This window comes from Triturus cristatus, chromosome 1_2, assembly GCF_964204655.1.
Source record: "Triturus cristatus chromosome 1_2, aTriCri1.1, whole genome shotgun sequence".
NCBI classification, from domain to species: Eukaryota; Metazoa; Chordata; class Amphibia; order Caudata; family Salamandridae; genus Triturus; species Triturus cristatus.
In genome coordinates, this window is record NC_140580.1 from 437925409 (window position 1) to 437949360 (window position 23952).

The 23952-nt window shown below is 43.0% G+C and overlaps 1 protein-coding gene across 3 annotated transcripts in view; it reads left to right on the forward strand.

The window, feature by feature from the left end:
- The window catches only part of TBC1D12 (TBC1 domain family member 12), a 244564-nt gene that overhangs the window by 106203 nt on the left and 114409 nt on the right, over positions 1-23952 (forward strand). For 2 of the 3 annotated variants that reach the window (XM_085605869.1, XM_085605878.1), the window contains one exon: positions 22924-23039. In XM_085605869.1, coding sequence (XP_085461995.1) covers positions 22924-23039 — 116 coding nt within the window. Of the gene's footprint in view, positions 1-5117; positions 5303-22923; positions 23040-23952 lie in introns of all 3 variants that reach the window. The other variant, XM_085605888.1, reaches the window with a different exon arrangement.

Consider the following 23952-nt stretch of genomic DNA (forward strand, 5'->3'; position numbering starts at 1 on the left):
TTGGTGTTGTACAAATTACAAATATTTGCAGAAACTGGATTTACAAAAAAAATTTGTACACAATATAGTTTATATACCGCATGCCAGTGGCAACTTTTGTGGCCATTTCAATGTAAAATCTGCTGATTTCAAATGACAGTGTGCTACCCCTTCATGCTTTAGTTATGCATTTATTAAAAGTGATTGTTTTTAAACATTGTTTAAGAAACATTCCTACCCCCACTCTGACATTGTTGTTAATGAACAAAGGCAATTCAGGGGTCATGTGTATCCTACATATGGCTAGATTTGTATAATATTTGGTGCAAACGTTTAGTCTATTGAATCAAACAAAATAGTTTTATGTACAGCAGACATTCTGAACCCGGATATTTGGAGGGGGTCTCATATGTGATAATGAAGAAAATGGCGGCTCAGTGAATTAAAATATTTCAATCACGATCACATCATTTGAAACCAGTTATGGGTCAAGAGTGTTACAGTTGGGTCAGGTAGATTTTTTAAGTTACTAGAGGCGCAGGTCTAGTAAAATATTTATTTAAATGTCTTTTTATTTTCCATTTTATTGTAACAGCCACATCGTCACGTGGATAGCAACAACCGTTGTATGGAGGACAATTACGCGGTACACAGTTATTTATGCAGCAGCAAGTCTATATAGAAAAGGCGGTACAAATGGAGTGAAACATCATAATACATAAAGTGCCATCGTATCCACATCTAAATTGTGCTCCATTCATGTCGGTTGACCACCCTGCCCAAGAGGTATGCCATGTTCTGCATCTGTTAAGGGGCCTGTGACATCTATCAGATGATATCACAGGCCCCCTAACAGATAGGAGCCCTATCTGTTAGCCCATAGAAGCTTATCCAGCAGCTCTACACCATGCAAAATGTTCGAGGGCAGCCCCTGTTGTGATAGGTGACCGCCTCCGCTGCCATATATTGTTCCGTCCAGAAACATTTTAATGATATTTTTAGGCCTGCTTTGATCCTGTACTACCTCGATACCTAGGTCAGAGAAGTGAGACTGTGACAAGTTGCACTAGGTTTCAGTAGCGGGTGAACCATAATCTGTTACCTTCATCTGTTAATGCATCCTTATGTACTGCTGTTTGATCTGTTGCTACCATATGAATCTATGAAATATCCAGGCCACTGCCAGTAAAGGCCTGGTAGTTTGGGCTGGACTGTTCCCATGAGGAGCAGGGTCAAGAACTGGGGTGGCGTAGTGAGCAAAAACACGATGGCTTTGACCCAGATCTGTGACTGGGTGTGAGTGTTGGACAGTGTTCAGCATTTCGTCCATCATCTTTTTGTGTTGCTATAGTTGCCCCATGTGGGAAGAGTATGCCCAGACGTGGGTCCCGTGCTCGCTATGCCTCTGGATTCAAGCTAGCCTAGCTAATGAGGGGTGATACCCCAAAACCGACCCCAGGATGCTTGTTTTCCAGTCTAGGGAGAACCTGGCCTGGCAGTTCGGGCTGTACTGTTCCCATGGGGAGCAGGGTTATGACTGATTTTCATATGGCTGGGTTCAAAATGGTGTGGCGTGGTTAGCAAAAAACGATGGATTTAGCACAGATCTGTGACTAGGGTGAATGTTTGACAATGCTCAGCATTCCATCCATCATCTTTTTGTGTTGCTATAGTAAAGACATGAATGACTTGAATGAAGTGGATCGGCTACTGGTTTGAATGAAATTTATTTAATGCTGTCATGTTAGATATGCAAGTTATCAGCTTGTGAAACCATAAAGGATACTAATATTGGAGGTATAGAAGTGCAGGTAAATAACACTTCTTATACCCTTTATTTACCAACTATAGGGTACCACACGTGATTCGCGTTTTACACCATTCCATCATAGCCTTGCTTGTGCTCAACTTGAAATAAAACTAGTTATGTTTAATTTACGGGCAGAATACAATAAACCTCTAGATGTCTGCTTGCTTGGGACAAAAGGGGTTGGGAAAATTAAGCCATTGGTTAGGGAGGCCATAACCAGGACCTGATAGCTACAGCAAAGCTGTACATTAGAGGGTTTATGTTCCACCCTTTGCGCATTCTCTGACCATGAAGCAGTTTTTCAAAATAATACTGACAAACCGATCAAGCAGTCATGTGGTTCTGCTACAAACCGCAAATGCATGTCATGTCAGAGTGCTTTCATGAGACATTTTGCCTTAAAGCCTCCAATTACAAAGGCTGTAATACATTCCACGGGCTGTCTGGGATCTGGCATCCCTGTTTCCTAAGCGGCCACTGTTAACTAAGACCTCACTTTGTACAATGCCTTGCTTATCTATTCAGGTCAGCCACTTTCTAAAAGAGATGGGGTGGGTGGGGGAAGTCTACAAAAATAGGGACCATTTTAAAGTCTTTTATAAAGACTTTGAAGTTGTATTTTTAGGTGTGACTGAGTAATATTCCCTCATAATCACCCACTGAACAAATCTTGCAGTATTTTGAACTGTATTTATTTACTCCTGTAGCAGAAAGAGCAAATGGCCTCTCCCCTTCCACACTCTTCTTCGTTTTTCATAGTTAGCTTCTGTTGCGACTTTTATAATGTGCAGTCTCTCAAGAAGATGGATTTCTTATCGCAGAACTTGATGTAGCTGGTTGGATTTCAGTTCACAAGACGTGTAAAATATTGTGAACATAGTTAACCAGGAGTTTTGGACTAGAACAATCCTGTATTCATTCTTTAACGAGTTACAATAAATCCATATATTTGAAAGCATGGTCCGATTGCATTTTGTGGGTGAAGTGGGGTTAACATCTGATCATATACAGTCACCCATCTTAAGATAAATGACCAGCTGCTGCTCCTCCCTCTTAGGATAAATGACCAGGTGCTGCTCAGAAGTGCACCACTGTGAGGCACCAGACTCAAATCCCACTGTGCCGTCATGCAGCACAAATGTTGATTCGCCCTCAATGCTGCCTCAACCTAGAGACTTATTCTTTCTCCTCAATGACTTGACGTGTACCTGGCACCCAAGTTCGCTGAGGTCGAAAACCTTCCAGCTCTGCAGTTCATTGTGATTGAAGGGGGGTTCAAGGATATTAGCAATGTTTGCACGCGGACACCCCTTCTGCAAATATTAACTGATCAGATACATTAGCCCTCCTTCAAACCTGTACTGTAACTCTTTTCTCTTTTTCATTCTGACAACACTAAATACCATTAAGTTGAACTGCATTTCTAAATTTTACAAGCTTCTCTGTTTGATGGGCTTTTTAAATGAAAATTGACAGTTGACCGCTGCAACCAGCCTCCTTTTTACCTGCACAGATTTTAAGGTCTCGCCTGACCCTGCACATGCGCTGGTCTGGCGAGACTTATTGAGAGGGCTCCAAAAAGTGCTACCAGGCCAGCCTAGAGCTACAGTGCATGTGCGCGGGCGGGCGCGCCGCGCTTTACCGCGATTACTTTCACTTTTGCTTTGGTGTTTGATCGTGATTGCGATCACTTTCGCGCCCGCAGGGCCTCTTGGCATAGTCAGTAGGTCTCGCTTTTGGGACCTTATAAGTATTTAGTTAATGCAACTGTTGCATGGCTAAACACTTATAAGGTCCCAAAGGCGAGACCTATTGGCTATGCCAATGCTTGTTTTTTTCCCATTCACGTCTTTAGACCTCTGGATGAGATTGCGTGTATCTTACTTTGTTGCTATACCAGAAGAGCCCTGCCTATATTCTGCGTGAGTGGAGATACACCCAAAGTGTATTGACACCCATAGTGAAGAGTGATTACTGTCCCTTTATGAAAGTATGGGTAGACAGTGGATAGCTCCTTTTGATTACCGGTGCAGTGCCCTAGGTCTTTGACTTGTACCCATGAGAGAGTTGTCAATTGACCTCTTTGAAAAAACAGGAAATCTTCCATTACTGATACTGACCCCCACTTTCCTCATTAATGTATTTTGTGTGATTTTCTATACATATTTCATACATGAAAACTGTATTTTCTCACTAGAGAACAGCTCAGTAATCAAAGACACCAGAAGCTTGAATAATGCAATTCAGATTTGTGTTTTTCTGTCAACCCTCTTCGTGCAATCACCATCCTTTGAAATTAATTTTCTCTGAACCTTTCTCATGTAGTTGTTACACTTGTAAGATCTCTCATGATCTGTGTGGCGTCTGCACCTAGCTGTCCTGTCTTTCTAGTTCTTCAACACACCTGAGAGCTTATAAGTTACACCCCTTTCGGATATTGTGTACTCTACCATTTGGCTGCTGCACCTCCTATGTCACAATGTTTAACCACTGCAGCGTGTGCATCCTTCACTTGGTGTCCCTTAGTCACTGGCTAGGCTGTAGTTTTTCTTCCCCTGTCCCATCCTTCGTATTATTTTCACTTTGCACATCCTAGTCAAAAACTGGAAAATATTTGTTAGTTTTTATTTTTTAAATAAGCTTAGTCAGTCAGCCTTTGTTTTTATTCGATCTTCCAAAGGCAGATCATAAAAGATGCACACAAAAATCATATAATAAAAACAGAAATGTTAAAAACATCAACAATAATACAAAAAAACCCTTTAACTTGCATTTAGTAGAATAACAGTGCGTAGTCATTGTATGCTTCCACAAGAGCTGCTGGCATAATGCGTAGAGTTTGCAAAAGGTCCCCCATTCACATATATAAAGCTTCCTAGCTCGCTGTAGCACCGAGCTTCTGTGTCTAAGCATTTCTCCCATTGCAGCACACAGAATAAAAATGTATGCCCCTTACACAATCACCCTATATTTTCACCAGTCTATATCGTTGTATGTACATTTACTTTGTTCAAATGACAATTAGGTCCTATCTGGAGATCAGAAATTTACTCAGTCTCCCTTGCTCTATTTCTCCATGTAAATCTGTTAACGTTCAAAATCCAACTTTCCCCATTTTACCAATATCAATTTTTAAGTACTCAAATTGTTATATTATTTGGCATCCGTAATAGCCTTATACTGCAATTATCTAACTGGTCAGTTATACTCTCCAGGAACCTAGCTTTTTACTTCTTTATAACCTAAATTGATATAGTTTTTGTAACTTTTGCTTCATGCGGTAAGGAAAATTAGATTATTATTTAAATAAATGCGTGTCTGTCCTCAGCAACATCTACTTCAGCTGAACTATTGTATCTGTGAGAACAAACCAGAAGAAGACCTTTCAGTTTGTCAGTATTTCTCAGCGAGTCAGGGACCGTGTCCTCCCCTCGTGGGATGGCAGACAGTTCACAGATCCAGAACGGCACAGGGCCCACAGTATCCAGAACCGAGACCAGCTCTTCGCATCCAGTAAGCACATTTTTATATTAAGATTTTCAAAGGTGTTTTTATTTAACATTATAGTTTTCAACGCTTTCCCTATTGAAACCATGAACTCTAGAGTGGGTAAAATATGTATGTTGCATTTTTCTGGATGTAGGACACACTATGATCTGCAAACATAGTTGCAATGAGGGACTGTGATTAAACAATCTCGGCCGGCATATTTAGAAGTGTTAAATATTAGAAAATGCATAATTAGTCAGATCGCTTTACTGATTGTCCCCCATCTTAATGGCCAAAGAATCCTCACTGTACCGAGGCCCTCTCGCCCACTCCCTCCTCTGCTCCAGCATCTTTAATGAAATTTCTTATAACCACGAGTCAGACTTTTAAGTTAATGATTCACCCAGAACTCCTAATTTTTATGAACCATATATGACAAAATAGACTAATGATGGCTATCCGTTTTTTCAAATGCCACTTGGTGCTTTAATCTGGAGTATGGTTGTCATCGAGGGTGCGTCTGTGTTGAATTTTGGGTATCTACCAATTTTGACCAGCAAGGCAACATCCAGGGTTCCTGGTTTAAGAAATTTTGATTATGATGTAATGTTTTTACTGCCTTTGTTTTGATTAGTTTATTCCTGGCAGACTTTCATATTTCTAGAACTACTTTCCATACTTGCATCTGCAAAGTCACTGAACTGTAAATCACACACGTCATGAATACCATTTAGAAGAAATGAGCTCATTGGACGCGTTCTGCTCCACTGCGGTGGTCTTTTAATGAAAACTACCCAGAATGAACTCCACTGTTATCTGTTCAGCATATAGGAGGCCAGAGACTGATACCAAGAGGAAGAACAGTTTTTATAGGGTTTATTTGAAGAGGATTGACTGCAGCTTTCGTTGGTATTCTTCAATTGACCCAAAGCTGGGTTGATATATAAATCAATGATTGTTGTACAATAGTGATCTGAGGATTACCACAAGCAGATTATTTGTCCTAAAGAGTCCGCTTATTCTGATGTGTGCTTTGTCACTTGTTTAATATGCTGCAACAAATGTATTGTATATGATTTTGTTGAGCACGAACCAGGCCACTTCATGTCTTATCTCCTAATTTGATAGGCTTGCTTCCTAGTAACAGGGCACTGTTATTGCACTTGCATGTAAGCACAGAAACGAGATCTTGCACATTAAACCAGCTGGAGTGCCAAGGCAAGTGTGTGTGAAGGCCAACACCTAGGTATTTGGTTACGAGACCTGCCAGCACAGGTCTACAATGTTTGTGAACGCGTCACAATTCAAATTTCAAAAGAAGTTCTGGGTTCAAGAATCAATAAACAATGTCTTTCATCAAACATTCAAATGATCGGTATGCATTCTAGTTTCAGCCACATCATTGATATGCCCAGGTATCTCGTACCTCATCTTGCACCTATTGCACATGATGTTGCAGTAAGCGTTAGGTTTACAAAGTTCTAGAGTGATCCATTCACCGTACATTTCGTACCGCCCCCTTTCTTCAAATTAGCTGGACAATTCTGCCTCCTGTTTCTAACCTGTTTGCTCTCAGTATCCCTTTATCTTCTACAGACAACGTGGGGTGATTTAGCGAGATTACTACTGCCTTGTTATAGGCAAATTCTTCATTCGTTTGATTCATTTGATTTGAACATGCGCTTTTGTCCATACGCTCACAAGGCAGCCTCATGTGCTTACTACAAACTGAAATGCAACCTCTGGGTGTACCCACTGAAGCTCGCAAAAATGTAGTCTGTAATTATTTGCTGGCAGAAACCATAGTTGCTCAGCGCCAGTTTCTGCTGTGTAATGAGCCTTTTATGAGTTGATAGACCGGTTTAGTCCTGACCTTTGCTCATGAATGATTTAGGTTACTAATGTAAAGTTATTTAAGTGGTCTCAGCTTAGTTCTTACTGACTGTTGTGTAGGCATTTTAGCATTTGGAAACTCTCCAAATAGGAGTCAAACGCTGTAAAGTGGCATGTTCAGAAAAAATAATTGATTTTTACCACAGTGGAGAGGCCAGTGTCGTGCAGTTGCATAAGCCCTGGGCACAAACGCTTCCATTTTACATATTGATGTTTAAAGTTGACCTCTTTTTAAACCGTGAACTTTGTCACACATTTTGCTTGCCCATCAGCATATTCTGAAAATAATTGCTTGGGTGTATATTTCTTCGTAGCCACATATTCGTCTCTTAGAACAATCTGTACAAGGCCCCTAGTACTCTGCGCAAACTGTTATGGATTGTTGTTTAAGTGATAGCCCTGGGTGGGTAGAATAAACAAGATGTGACCAGTCCTGATCTCGGGCTCTGAATGCATGAGTTTAGTTTAATATATAAACCGCATGAGCCCTTGCTTTGGCAGAGGAGCGTTTCAACAGGATCGTCATGGTCACTCTGTGCCTGCATTCTAGCCCAGCTGGATTCAATCCCTATCCTGAGGAGGACGGGGGCCTGCTCAACACTAGACCTGGCTTTCGGATGATACATGCAAACAGGTAACTGGAGAACTAGAGCACTCTGGAGGGTCAGGCAGATTAGCACACCTATACATATTAGAATCGGCAAAGCTAGGTAGGAGTTCAATAAGAGGTATTCATATAATCTATTGCAATTGTACAATGGTTGAATTATTTATCTTGTTTACCATTATTTTCATGCTGGTGACATTGGTTTGCTTGCTTCATTCTATTAATCATTGCAGTGCATATATTTTACACAGGATGCCAGTTGCCTCATTTGAAACGGCACTAGTGTATTTCTTGTGGTACCTCTTTGGGCATACCTGAGTTACAAACGAAAGGGCAAGATTTTTTTGCACGATTTCCTTGGGGGAATTTGGGTTGTCTTGTTCTGATGTTGCAGACACCACCCAGTGTCCTGTCATTTTAGGGGCCCAGATGGCGCACTGTGAGCTAGCCAAGAATTAGGCCAACATATTCTGATGGTATGTGCGGACAAGTCCCCCATAGTTTTGATGCTTATGTTGCCCAAACACACAGTCTTGCTGAGAAAGTAGGATCCATACGACACCAGAGTATCAGTTTCCTCTCGGTCACTTTTAAGGTAGTCTCCCCATTCCTAAGTCTATGACCAGCAGAAAGTGGGGGTTACTTCCCTATAACACAAAGTATGTGGCAGAAATGTGTATAATGTTCTAGTGCACACCAAAATTATGACATATCACAAACCCCTTCGTACCCACCAGCTGCCCGGTCTCCTAAAAAATAAAAATGGCCAGCTTTACTGGTATCTTTTAATTTGTGCTGTTTACTCATGCTAATCTTGTGATACAACCCATTGTAAGGAGAAGGATGTCTTTCATATAAACTCAGAGCAGAGAGTTCCAAACCAAAAAATCCTCCTATTGCTGAGTGCTTTTTCAATTAAAATCTGACCCAGCTCTCCATGCCTTCCTGACTGTTCCTGCTTGTTGCCCCTGACCTGAAATTCGTTTTTGAGAGTGTTGTACTATTTTATAGTTGTGGCTAGGTATGTGCCAAAGATAATGAACTGTCATTGCAGTTAAGGCATTGACTGTAAAAAGATCGTAAAGGTTGCCAGTGGATTCAGGGGTTCACTTTTAACACTGTGGTTACTATCAGACATGGACATATGGACTCAATTGAGCTCCATAGACAGCTATAGCATAGAAAGAAACGGACCGATTGTCTGCAATCGTAGAAAGCAAGACACAGAGACATCAGCACACACATACACCATGAAAAATACACAAACTCCTCACCACGAACACACACCCCACCACTGAAACCATACACAAATATATCCCCAGACAAACACACGCATATGTAAATACACACCCAATCATACACAGATCTAAATATGCACACAAGTATACACACATGCACGTAAACGCAGATACACACGTGTACACATGCATACTCAAAACACACACACACTTTGCTGGACGTTCTATATGAGTGAGGCATTCTTTTTATACATAGTTGACAGTGATGGCTGGGGAACTTTTAAAGTAGTTTGGTGTAAAAAAGCAGTGTTGAATATTGAGTGAAATGAGTAAGCCTGACTTATGTGGTTATTTTTTGTTGTGAGGAAGAGAAGTAAATCTCCGCAATGAAAACATTTTTGTTTTTTAATTTCAAATGACTTTTATTGAAAATGTTATAAGACCAGTAGATCTAGACAGAGCAGAGGGGAACAGTCAAATAATGGGGAATGAGGATTGAGATGGAAATTTCATCAGATACTTTGAAGTAATAACATCTTGGGAATGAGGTGATGTGTTGCAGCAGAAAAGATCAACGGTGTTAAAAGCATAGTATCTTGTGTTTTATACATTGGAGAGGCGAAATGGATGATAATTGGGTAGGGTATATTGCTGATCTTTTGTAGAACCTCCGGGTATTGTCAAGATGTAGGGAGAAATGGAGGGGTGCTAGAGAGCTGGTGTTGAAGATGGCCGCACCTGTGTGAGGCTCCTGCCGTCTGGAGCCAACATCCAACACAATCCTGCTCTAAATGGTTGCTATTCACAGCTCTTTGGTCAGCAATGAATAACTAAGGCACATACGACTCGCTTGGAGGAGCAACAGGCTGGGACGAACATGGACATGGCAGCTAAGCGATTTGCAGCCTTGCGGGCTGCAGCAGAGAGCCATTCATCAAAATGGCGGCCACATTGCGTGGTCCATATCGGGCTCACTCATTGACATTAAGGTAGGCGACTGGTCTGCAGTTCGGCAAACGGCTGCAGTAGCGGTGCAGACTGCTTCTGGCCTGCTCCGCGACGGCTGGTGTGTGCCCATGGGGAAGCAAGCCTAGTAGCTGCCAGCCGATGATCTGGGCTGCAGACTGCACTCCGCATTGCTGCCTGACTGCCCTGAGCCGTTCTCACGCCGTTGATTGATTTACTCGGGGGGGGGGGGGGCTGCCGAGCCTAGGGCCCCTGCAGTCCGGTCCTGCCATCTACTGGGGCCCCCACTGAGGCCTGGCTCTATGCTGAGGAAATTGACCTTGCTGCGGGGGCACCCTGAGAGGCATCAAATGAGCTGGTACACCTGATGGGGACTCATAGGGTCCCTAACACCCACCAAGCACTATCCTGGCGACCCTTTTCAGCGTGACAGTCCCTGCGTGAGAGGAATACATATAAGTGGTCGGGGGGGGGGGGCTCCCGGGGCATTAATCATCCATTGCTGCTGTCGTCGGGACAGCTGCTTGCTTGCTGCAATCAACTACCTGCACGTACTGCGGACCCGCCCAGGTGCCATTGCGATTTGCCTGAACGTTATACGCTACATCGCCTGAGGTCCTCCTGGTTTACCCCCTTATCTGTGAGCCATCGTTTGCTGCTGCCTGGAGAGACCTGGGTCTGCTCGTGCCCCTCCTTACAGACTCAGGGAGGCAAGGCATAACCGCGGGGGTGCTGCGCCAAGTACCTTTTTTTCAAGGGGTGGGGGGCTGGGCAATGGGTGCCCCTCTGGGCCTCCAAGTGACTCTTGAGTGACTAGCTTCCTCCACTGGGTTGATCCCGCATTGCTTGCTCTCTGCCGAAAGCACTACCATAAATAACGACATCGGCAAAATGGAGGGCAGACAAACTAAACGCCAGTTTGATGCCTGTAAATCAATTTGTGTACACGACAACAGTGCACATCAAACAGTGCTTGAGGAACTCCAGCCTGATTCGCAGACCAACACGACAGAGAAGTCGTCGCTTCTCATTGCAATGCAACATAGCCTCACCTCCATTAAGTCCAACATAGACTCAAAGGGCTCCGGATGGACTCTATAACCAAAAAGCTAGCGAAACAAGATAGCTGCATCATGGAGGCAGAATACAGGACCTCTGCACTTGAGGACTCAACCTCTTATAGGAGTGAACAACTCCTCAATGTGGAAAAAGTTCTGACCGTTATATCTGCCAAACATGAAGACTTAGAAGCGCACTTGCGCAGATATAACTTACAGATCCGAGGTGTACCCAAATCTGCCAACACTGAAAGGCTGAAGTGCTTGCTCATGACGTATTTGACGCGGAGTCATTTTCCCAGATGTTGGTAGTAGAGCGGGCCCAGTGATCATATGTGTCTAGGCCCCCACCCGGGACTCCATCAAGGCCAATCGTTGCACGCCTATTAAACAATTGTGATTGGGACACAGCCCTACGTCTGTCAAGGGAGAAACACATGCTCAACTTCAATGGATGCACAGTGTCCATATACCTGGATTTCACTAAAGCGGTGCAAGTAGCCCACAGGAAATTCCTACCTCTTAAACAGAAAGTCCAGCAGGCCAATATACAATATGCCATGTTATACCTTGCGTGCCTCCACCTCACACATCAGGGCAAACAGCCCATCTTCACCAGTCCGCAACATCTCTTATGTTAGCTTTGTGGGTGTAATTTGTGTATAATTTTGTGGTAATGTTGTTAATAAGAACAAAGCAAAACACTGGTTACAGCAGGTGTGATCTCACACAGCATGTTTATTTCCTTGTGCAGATGGAGGAATTGTGGGCTATTTTAAGAATCGATTAAGTTAGTGTTTGTACTCCAATTATATTATTTATCACTTTCAGCCCTGAGGAAGTCGTATGGGTTAATCCCTTATCGACGAAACGCGTTGGGGAGTGGAGGAATGTTTGCAAATTAAGGAATTTGAAGATCCAATTTGGAAATAAAGAAGAAGAGAAGCCCACACAAATTGTTTTCTTTTTTGTTGTTATTACTAAGAGACTTTTATCATTAATTTCACGTGTGCTTCATCATAAGAAATTACATGATTCAATCATTGATTGTTTTTTTGGGGTATGGGGTGTTTAACCTCAAGTTGAATGCACCGTAGTGTAAATTGTTGTTCGCACAGTTAGTGATTGTGTATTTTTGCAGGTAGCGCATTCTTTCCCTTGACACCCATTGTTTTATGTTAATAGAACCACATTGCCATTTAATGGCCTTATTCAGCTTTGTAGTTATTGATTTCAATAAAAAGCTAGGTCTTGATTAAGTTATGATGGAGGTGGGGATTGCTAGGTCTTGACTAAATTATGATGGAGGTGGGGATTGATATCTATGTTTTTGAGCATCAAAAGCTTGTATCTCATCTGGACACCTTGAAAGCAGCAGATTGCTTTCATGAATCAACTTTCAGAATGTATTATTTTAAACCGATTGCCCATGTTTAACACTACGTTGTGGATGTGACATCTCTTCCGCTACAATGACAGGAGATTTAGATTATAATAAAGGCATAAGCAAAGATCTTTGCCTCCAAGTAGATTTCGCTCTAGAAAGACAGAATGTTACTCAATGGTTAGACTCTATGATTCCTAGTTTGTTTCTTTTCTCGTTTTCGTTGAAGACCGTCTCAGATACAAGACATTGGGTCTCAGACAAAGAAGTGGAATTGCTCTCTGTCTGGGTTATTTATAATGGTACTGTGAGGCCATCGTGACTGTTATGATGTAATGTGCTGCACAAGACATACAATGTTAACCTTGGATCTTGTTAAGACTTTACAATCCTTCATGTTACTCTCTTTAATGTGTTTCATATATTGTGATTCAATGTTGATACTAGTGAAATACAGTAAGGAAGGTTTGTCATAATCTTTGCCTCCTTGTCTTTAATAGAATCTAAACCACCTGTCATGTAGTGGGGGAGATTTCACTTTCAGAGTCCGAAAGTGATGCATGATTTAGTGAACCGCTGTGACCCTGCCAGCCTTCCAGTGGTAAAGCACTGAAGCACAAGCTCGCTGTGGCTGACGGTGGTGATCCAGGACAACTTACTGGACCATTTTTAAAAGTTTTTTTTCTCCAAAGTTTTAATTAGCGTGAACGTGGCCTATGCGCATGGGAGCTCTTTACACGAATACCAGACTACATTACCCAAGATCCGAGTTTTACTTTTAGTTTTGTGGATAGTCAGTGAACTGTGCTGAATCACAAGATTTTGGGCCAACACTAGGACTCTATTCTGGTTCCGCCTTTCCAAAGTCGGCAGCTCTGGCCATAACGTTTTACATGGTGCATCCCTATTCTGCTGCATTACATTATAACAGGACTTCAGGCTGAGCAATTTCTATGGTTCAATCCTCCAAACAAAACCGAAACAAGTATAGATCAGACAAATGCACAAATAATCATATATTTTATTTAATTTGCAAGCAAAATACAAAAATCGAAATCTTATTCTACTGGGGAGATTGGAACTTTTCTAAACTTGATTTTTAGTCTCCTCTTTTAAATGTCTCCACCCCTACAAACCGCGTTTAACATTTTCAATTTTTAATTTTGCTTTTTTATATACATATGCTTTGTTAATTTGCTAGTATTTCATTATGTAAACTGTCACGGACACCAGGTTAAGAACTGCTGTCTTACACCTCGTAACGCGTTTGAACTAATCCTTTTTCTCATAAAGTGCTCTGCTTCAACCATCATAATATTGCAGTCTGGTACAGTGTCATAAATAGGTGGTTTTATGCGAGGGGTTAATGGATATTTTTGTTTTATCTTTTTCTCACTACATTCTCCTTCCTGTAACAAGTATTTTCACCCTGTCCTGGGACAACAATAACACTAGCACTGAGATTTTTTTATATTTTGTTCACAAGGAAAACTGCCTCAAAAAGTATTATAAAGAATAAATATATCACCTGAAGGCAGTTATGCCTTCGATCTTTAGGTCATTTTATTCTGTAAATATCACTTTGGTCTTATCCTAGATTGTTTTTTTTCTTTATTCTCTGCAACCGAGTCATATCCTAATCCTTCCAGGTTTTCCTTATCCTCTTTGTAGGGTAAATGCTTAGTATTGATTTTCTTGCCAGTGAACCCCTTGAAAAGAAATCTGTGATTGAATTAGCCAGATGGGATATGTACAGGAAGAGTGGAAGCGACTAATGTAATTAAAATGCTCTGCTTTGGCTGCTTTAATGAAGTTTGCCATGACCTAAAAAAAATCTTAATCCATCTGAGCAGTAAGTAGCCCATTGTCCAGTATTTATCTGCAGGGCAAGAATAATGCGTACTACATTTTGAAATTGTATTTATCGAATTATGGTGAATTTGGCAATTACGTTTTAAGAATTTAAACAAAAATGTATTTGTGGAGTATCGCAAGCCTGCATGGAGTTCTAATTGTTTTAATATATTGCTGGCTCGTGAAGCAGTGCATGCAATTGACAGCTTTATTGATAGTGTTGGTAGATGTTGAAGTGCTGGGCCATGGGAGAGCGAGATCACTGTTTTGATAAGTCTGGCTGCACACTGAAAAACCAATTGCGGAAATGGATTTCGATGAGATTAACCTATGAAGCCTTTAGCTAACCTGAACTCTGCAGCAAGGCAATACTCGGTGAATATTGTGTAACAACCAACCAACCAACCAACCAACCAAACGAAGAATACATGGAAGAACTAAACCGTGTGGAATTCTGAAGTGCATTTAAGTAAAAAGATAAAAATGTAATCGGAAAAATGGTTTAAAAAAATGAAGAAAGTGGATTATCAGGTCAAACGAATGGGGAAAAGGACAAAGCTCACCAGTGAAGATCAGTCCGACATAAAGAGCTGAGGAATTATACTTGTGAAGGATACACCATTCACATTAAAAAAAAATATATATATATGGAATCAAAAATGTCAAATGGGACTACCCAGCAAACTGTATACCAACAGTTCTACAGAAAGTCGAGTATGCTTTGCAAGAGCGGTTTGATAGTCCAGATTAAAGGTATTAAAATCCTTTTAGTGATGGAGGTAGAGGGTCACAAGGGAAGGTTGACCCTTGAGTATTGGTGGCCTTCCCAAAGTTAGGTACTCCTCCCAGTTACTATTCCACATTTGTTGTTAGAAGACATGTTGGTTCTTGGAAATAAATAAGCTAGCCTGGGGGCTGAATCCAAAGAAGTCTCAAAACACAAGTCAGATGTGAGTTGCAAGAGGCCTTGGTAAAATAAGGGCATCTGATATACAAAGTTCCAAGTGGCAACAAACTGCAAAACAAGGTCAAACTGGAGGTCTTCTGGCTGGCCTTAAGATGCACGTTCCCCCTGTCAAGCTTTGTCATGTGGGGATAAGAATTCTCCGTTGGGAGAAAGTCAAAAGTGGTATCAAGTGAGAGCTCTATATGGTCTGATGGACTTTGTGCGAGATCTTGAACAATCATTTTTGTGGCTTTCAAAAAGCTCCAATAGGGATGAGGCAGTGTGACGGTACTGTAGCATCTGGCTTTCGTTAGATCAGTTCTCGTAGTTAACTTCAGTCATCCATAGTCTACAAGCATGGAGATTTCTTCACCCGAACGAGCAAAACATTCTAATAAGCCAGGTTTTTAGTGAAAAATCTATCGGAAATCATCCTGGCCGGTCCTAGTGGCAGGAAGGGCTATATCATGCAGACTTGTGCTAGCTCAGCGAAGAGCCGAGTGCCCTGTCTTTTCCCTTTTGAGTTGTTTAGATTCATACATGTATATCAATTTCTCAGTTATTGCGTGATTTTCAAACAATACTGAGCAGATTGTGCCACTCTTTCTTCTGATTTACTCTGTTAAAAGTTATTTTTTTAAGTCAGAAAATAATTTTTCTGTGTTTACATGGATGAACTTCAGAACCCTCAAACATAAAAAACAAGCATGTGGCTCTGCGCTAAGCCAGCACATCTCTTCATGATACAGTCTGAGCTCTCTTGATTAATGTAGTCAGAAGGGGAGAGGGTGTTGCTTTGCATGTCCCAGTTCCATTGAAGTCCTCCCCCCCCCCCCCCCCCCCATTCAGGGCTTTTCCAATTTCCATGTACTTACAAACGCCAAGAAATAAGTTTCATAGAAAAATCGAGCAGTCCACAGCATATCAATTGTGCGCACACAACTGGTACACACCCACTGTGTATTCCCAGTGCTTGTATTTAACTCTAGATCCTCTACATGCCAGCAAGTTTCTCCTCATTCACAGAAACGTCCCTAACATAGCTTCCAAAAGCTAAGATCCTACAGCAGACAAGCCTCACTGTTCTTAGTAACTCAAGCCACAGAAGGCAAGCCTCACTGTTTTTAGTAACGTAAGCCACACTAAGCCTTGAGGCCAAATCAAGAAGGTGGCGTTCCTAGTTCTCAAACACGTTCTAGAAACAAGATTTCATGCTAGCAAAAAGAAAAGCTCTTCCAGGTTAACCTCTGCACATAGATACGGTTCACTTAAGGCCACTGTTAGGAAGGCTTTTCTTTCTTGTCCCCTTCCAAATCCTGATGGGAGGAAAAACGACTCATCAGGAACTCACTAACTCTAGTACACCATGTAAATTGACATTGTACCCTCGTTCTGAACGTATACACTCCATCTGTTTTGTAGTAATCAGTATTTCACAGAGGGCCTTGCAGGAGAGAAATCCAACAAGTTGTAATTTTGAGAAATGAACCCTGAAAAAACCTCAAATCTCTCTCCATAGCTCCGCCTCTTCGATAGAAATCAGACTAGGCCTGCCAAGAAAATGGAGGCATCCCTGACCTCCCAGTGAAACCTGCAGAAGGAATTTCCATAGATCACTGGTCGCTGCCCGCTGCTCTCTGGGCGACATCAATGTTTGATGTCTTAGTGATAAGAAATGGTGTTTCATAGGAAGTATACAGGCCCTCAAAGTTGGATTCAGGGATTAAGGAGGCATTTTTGCCAAAGAATGATTTGACTCCTTCCTGTGACACACGAAAACCATTCACATTTTGAAAAGGTATATCTTTATGATTTGCAAATTCTCACCAGTACCTTACTGAAGCCAAGGCTGCTGGGGCAGTGATTAATGCAAGAATGCTCTTTTAACCCATGTCCTTGTCAGCATCACTAAAAGTAATTATTTAGCAACCCTTTTCATTGGGTCCCTTCGTTCAAAATCAGATTGTAAGAACATAATACATATTTTTGCTTTTAAGAGGTCTGGTTAAAGAACTGACCGCCTCAGCGCCACTCCCAAGTTTGAGGCAGGGCAGTTAAGATGGCATCTTTGGGCATAATGCACAATCTCTCTTCCCTTATCAAGTGGATAAACATTATAAAAAATATTTGGTTTGTTTCCTGCTCAATTGAGACAATCTTTCATGCATTCTGAAGGATATTGGTCCTAATCCAATGAAGAGTTTTCAACGTATTTCTTTTTGTGCTCAGCCCCTCATCTTAAAATCACAAACTGGTTGGTGCTATTTAACTTGTGTATCTACAAATCATGTGCAAGTGATGCTAGAATATGATGCACATATGGAAGATATTATATAAATGTTTGTTCTAGGTCAATAGCCGTGCATAAACGTACAGCATATTGCATTAAAAACCATAGATTAAAAACATCCAAATCTGCTAGAGGCTTCTAGCCGCTGGTTCCTTACCTCTGAATGTCCCTATGCGTTAGACTGAATCTGGAAGATTTTTCATGAACAGTACATCTGGGTGCCGGTAGGTGGCGTTGTTCGGCTGCGCATGGCATCGTCCGTGCCGAAAGTGACATGCGCTTCATCCATATAGGAAAGCGGTTCAAAAGGGGGTGGTGATGGATTAAACCCAGATCAGTTGACTGGGGGTGAGTGCTTGCAATGTTCAACACTCCATCCATCATTTCCTTTGGTTTTTGCTTTGTTCGCCATAAGTTGGCAGGGTATGCTCAGACGTGAGTCCCTTGCTCACTTTGCCACTGGATTCAAGCAAGCCTGGCTGAAGACGGCTGAAATGCCAGAAACCGGTCCTAGGAAGCTTGTTTCCGGTCCAGGGAAGACATGGCTTGGCAGTTCGGGCTGGACTGTTCCCATGAGGCACAGGGTCAGACTGATTTGCATATGGCCATGTCTGAACTGGGGTGGCAGAGTGGGCTAAAGAACGGTGATGGATTAAACCCAGATCAGTTGACTGGGGGTGAGTGCTTGCAATGTTCAACACTCCATCCATCATTTCCTTTGGTTTTTGCTTCATCCATATAGGAGCCACCTCGGCGCACTGGTGTCTGTTCTTTTTTTTTTTTTTTTTCTGCATCAGCCAGTGTGGATCCGAGAGAAGACGTATCCCCAGTTTTTGACAGTTTTTTTTAAAACATTTTGTCGAACTTTTTTGTGTTTTTTTTTGTTTTGTTTTTTGCTCCTGGTGTGTCGACTATGTCATTGAGGAAGACTGGTTTTAAACAATGTGGTGCCTGTCACTGCGCCATGTCGGTGACCGACCCTCACCTTGTGTGTTTATGGTGTCTGAAGCGCGACCACAACTCCAAGTCGTGCTCCGACTGATGGGCAATGCGACCAAAGGCTTTGAGGGAACAATCCGTGGTGCTGCATGTGGCCCGGCATGGGCCTCTGCGGAAGTCGTGGTCCTGCTTGAGAGGAAGGTCTCAGGACCGTCCCAGTAGTCCGAAGTCCTCGAAATTGGGGCACTCTGGTAAGAGGCACCACAAGCACAAGAAGTTGAAGTGTGCTTATGCCATGAACGAACATCAGCGTCCGAGGCATGGTTCCTCGAAACCTGCACTCTACCGACACCCCGTGCATACCCAGTTTTCCAGGAGCTGTAGTGACCCCGGTTCAAATTAAAGAGTTCTATGGGGCCCATTTGCGTAATTTTTTAGCGGCCTGGCCCCTCTGGCGCGCATCCGGGCACCGCAGGGTCAGAGGGGCCTCCATCTGGTTCCGTGCCAGCAGCTCCGGCCCAGGCTCTGATGGGACCCCATTGATCGGACATGAATCCGGACTGACACTGGTCATACAACTACAACCTTCCTTGGTGCCGGCCCCAATGCCGATTCCGGTTCCAACAGGACCCACGTGTCCTAGGTTGGAGTCTAAGCCCTATTCTGAAGGGCTAGGCCTTGGGGAGGAATGGGAGGGGTCACTGGACCCTTGAGAATACCAGTTTTATCAAGATATAGGCTGGTGTGAGGAACTGTTTGATGCCAAGGACTGGATACGCCCCAGGTGCCGACATGCTTTCTCCCCCTATTGTGGCTACGGAGGAGGGAGCTACATACACAATGGTGTTGCGGACGACTGTTGAGGTCATCGTCCTTTAGTGTCCCTCGGTGGCAGTCAAGACCAACACTTTGATGGAGGTGATGCAACCAGGAGTTTCCATCTCTGAACCCCTCATGGACTTTACTTTCGCTGGCACCTGTCTCTTCAAAGACCAGACAGACTCCGCGTTGCAGCGCTTGTGAGGACTCGTGGGCTAGGGCCCAGTCCTGGTGCTTCTCAACTGCCCCAAATCGCCAGTCTGCCTTTTGCGGCCACAGAAGCAGCTTTCAACCACACCAACCCTTTCCCAGCCACCGAGCTGAGCAAGCTTCCCAGCCTGTACGTGGACGAGCATGCAGTTCCTTCCGGCCTCATGGATCTGGTAGCCAGCAGTCTGGAACCTCCTGCATACGCAGGGGTTCACTATCAACATGCCGAAGTCGCACCTGACTCCCTCTCAGATGCTCCCTTTCATCAGAGCTGATCTGGACACAGTGCAGTTTCGAGCTTATCCTCCTGTGCTGCGAGTCCAGGATATTCAGGCTATGATACCGATGTTTCAGCCTCTGTCCTGGGTTTCGGTCTCTGACAGATGCATCACTTCTGGGATGAAGCGGCCACCTGGGAGAGGTGGAGATCAGAGTACTCTGGTCTCCAGCGGACTCTGGACCCTACATCAACATGCTTGAGCTCTGTGCTATCTGACTGGCATTGAAAGCCTTCCTACCCTCCATCAAGGGAAGGCTTGTGCAGGTGTTCAAGCACATCACCACCACCATGTGGTTCTGCAACAGACAGGGCGTCTTTGGACATGGCTAGAACAAGCTGGTATATCCCTGGTAGTTCAACACCTGGCAGGTTCTCTGAATGCCAGAGTGGAGGACCTCAGCTGTCGATGTGTAGTGGATCACGAAAGGCATTCTCTCCCGAAAGTGGCGTAAGGTCACTTTCAGCAGTGGGCAGAGCCTTAGATCTGTTAGCCTCTGCTGAGAATGCGCAATGTCAGCAGTTTTGCACGCTGGAGTTTCCAAGGCTTCTCTTACCTGGAGATGCTTTTCATCTCGAGTGGAGCTCAGGCATTTTCGCTCATACCACTCCTGCCCAGAGTTCTCAAGAAGATCAAGCCCGACCGGGCCCAAGTCATCCTTGTGGCTCTGGACATAGCATGGAGAGTCTGGTATCCCGAGCTTCTGAACAGGAGTGTCGATTCGCTGATCAGAGTGCACCTTTGGGAGAATGTTCTGTCGCAGCAGCAGGGGAGGGTCCTCCACCCGAACCTGTCAACTCTCCGCTTTCTTTCATGGAGAGTGAGCAGCGGCAGTTGATAGATTTCGACCTTCCTCCCAAAGTCTGCAATGTTATTCTGGCAGCCAGGTGTCCCGCCACCAAGATGGTATACACCTGCTGATGGAAGCGATTTGTATCATATTGTACAGAAAAGTCAATTGACCCACTTTCTGCCTCCCGTTCTGATATTTTGCTTTTTATTCTTACCCTTGCCCAGCAGGGCTCTGCTTTGGGCACTCAAAGGGTTATCTTTCTATTGTCTGCCTTCTAGAGGCTGCCTGACCAACCCTCTTCATTTAAATCCCCTATTGTAAATAGATTTTCTAAAATATTCTTTTATTAATTATGCCTCAGTAGGACCTTCATTTGGTCCTCACATTATTGATGTGTGCTCCTTTTGAGCCTCTTTACAATTGTCCCCAAAGGCTGCTCACCATCAAAACAGCCTTCCATGTGCCAATTACTTTGGTCGGAGGGTGAGTGAGCTGCAGGCTTTATCTTCCAAGCCTCCATTCTTCTCAGTTTTTCCAGACAAACTGGTGCTTCGAACTAGGGCCTCTTCCTGCCAAAAGTGGTGACACCATTTCATGTGGGCCAATCTGTCACCTTGCCCACCTTCTACGCTCCTTCACATCCTTCTAAGGAAGAGGAGCGACTCCATCGTCTGGACTCAAAAAGAGCGTTGTCGTTCTACCTTGACCGCACACAAGAGTTCTGGGTGGACGACCAGCTCTTCATGAGTTATGTTGGCACGAAGCAAAGTTGGAATGTGCAGAAACGGACTATCTCTCGATATGTAGCAGGGACCCCACCTGCTGTGCACTGGCAAAGAAGCAACCTCATGAAGGATTAATTCAGTCCACCAGAGCTAAAGCTGGGACCACAGTGCTAGCATGTGGAATCCAAGTGCTGGACATCTGCCAAGCAGCAACGTGGGCTTCCAATGACATGTTTATCAAGCATTACTGCCTGGACACTCGGGTCCGCAGAGACGGGCATTTTGCCCATTCAATCCTGCATGACGTCCTAGTTTAAATTTGTCCGCAGACCCACCCGTGGGGGTAGTATTTCTTGGGTATCTTTTCAAAGGTTAGAAATCTGCGGCTAGAAGTCTGTATCAGATGAACAAGTTACTTGATTTCGGTAACGCCTTATCTGGTAGAGACGATATCTAGCCGCAAGTACATTATCGACCCACCCGTCCTCCCCATTCTACAGACAGATTTCTAGGGTGAGGGATGATCCCTTTCAGGGCCTTAGTTTGGACACACCAGTGTCAGTGCACTTCATGGCTCTGCTCATGTGGAGTTGTGAAAAGTAACTGACGTCAGTGCGCCAAGGTGGCTCCTATATAGGTGATGCGGATGTCACTACCGGTGCGGACTATGCCGAAAAGGCCCAGTGAAGCCGACCGACGCCACCTACTGACGTGCAGGAATACTGCTTATGAGAAATCTTCCGGATCCAGTCTGAAGCCTGGGGAAATTCAAAGGTAAGGAATCTGCAGCTAGATATAGTCTCTACAGGACAAGGTGCTACCAAAGTTAAGTAACTTGTTCTACATTGTCATTTCATCAATCAAAAAACCATTTAAACAAATCAGTACTTCTAGACATATATTTACACAGTCTAAAAATCGCTCTTCTGTTTGGTTTCTGCACAATCATAAACTAGCAGCCCTTGGTAATTTTATATTCTTTTCATATTAAAAGGCCCTAGATTTTCCTGATATTATAATTATGAATGTTCTTTGGTATGGATGAATATATGGATAATCCAAGATGTCATCAGAAGATGAAATGACAAGGTGCTTGTTTTCTTTATTGACTGAGGATGACACTTTATCTCGGCAAAATGGATAGGTGTTGATTATCACGCTGTGCTTGTTAACCTCATCCCTTAGCATTTGTTTCGCATGTGCGTCTTAAAGCCCTAAATGACTATGAATTAAAATAAAGCATTCCCCCTCATAGTACTACAATACTAGCAGATGCTCTGATGCTAATCCTCACTTTAGCTATACTCTTTGTTGTTATTGACATTGTATTCGTACCAGAAAGACAGATCAATGAGCTGAGTACATGCTTTCAAATGTGAGTAGCCATCATCCTGAATTCGATACTTAAGTACTATTGGGCAGAAAGTATGTTCTTGAAGTATTACAAGGTAAATTCGTCTAATTTATGTAAACCGTTATTGGTTTTAGAGATCTGCTCTTCTAGTAATTGGCTGCTGTAATCCATTCAACGATTATATACAGAGGACAAGATAATTGCTTTTGCATGTTTTTATGGTGTTAAAAATAAACTGGTAAAAAATTGAACTCTGTGTGTGTAATGTATATTCTCATTGAAACCTTTTAGGAATATGAAACTCGTACAGGAAAAGCATGTAAGCCTGCAGCTCATTTTTCGAGGCGTAAGAACTTTGAATTTGAACCACTTTCAACCACAGCTCTTATTCTGGAAGATCGACCAGCGTAAGCAGTTTTATTACTTTTACTCCAATATACTGTTTTCCGAAAGCAAAATGTATGCTGATAGCTTAAGCCTGTTTAGAAGTGTTTAAAAATACTAGTGAAGCAGCAAGTTTTCTTGAGTAACTTTAATGTAATTCACACTATTATAATTTTACCTATGATATCAGGCACATATGCATGTCAACCTGTAGACGAGTTAGTACAGTACAAGCGAATGTACATCCACATTAACCTGACTTCTAAGGCGAGCATACAGACTGAGGAGAGGAAGCGTCTCCAGATGACCGCTGCAAATATGAGCGGAACAGCTCGAGAAGCATTGAGGCTGTGCAGTGGGAGTATTTCTGCCGCATAATGGTCCACCGAATGACCAATATGTCTTTAAGCCATTAGTCTGTCATGGGCAATCTCCTCTTCATCCATACCATTGACACTTGCCAAGGACCAGTGCCATTTTATGTTAAAAGACTTAGCCATCTGAGATGAGGGGGCGAAAATACTTTCAGTGTTTTACTCAAGAGTTTTTCAGTCCATGAACACATTTGGTGTATTCGAGGACATATGTAAGAGCTGCATTTGATAAACCATGTTGTTCAGACACTGCTTGGCCTCTAGAGCCATATTTAACTATCTGCTCAGGATTGTAATAATATTGATGCAAATATTTTGAATGTATGAGTTTGTTTGTAATTGAACAGCATTTTCTTCACTTGATCACAGCAGTACCCCTAATATTTATCAGAATGTTGGTGCCCCATGAAATGCTCTCATCTCCATTTAGCCCCAGAGAGAGTCAAAAGTGCACGTCATAAATTCTGAGGAAGGAAATGGAGTGACCCGCGTCAGCCCTTAGACTATAGGCGGTAAGCAGAGGCATTTCACGTATTGGACTAGAAAAAGTAACGCATGCTAC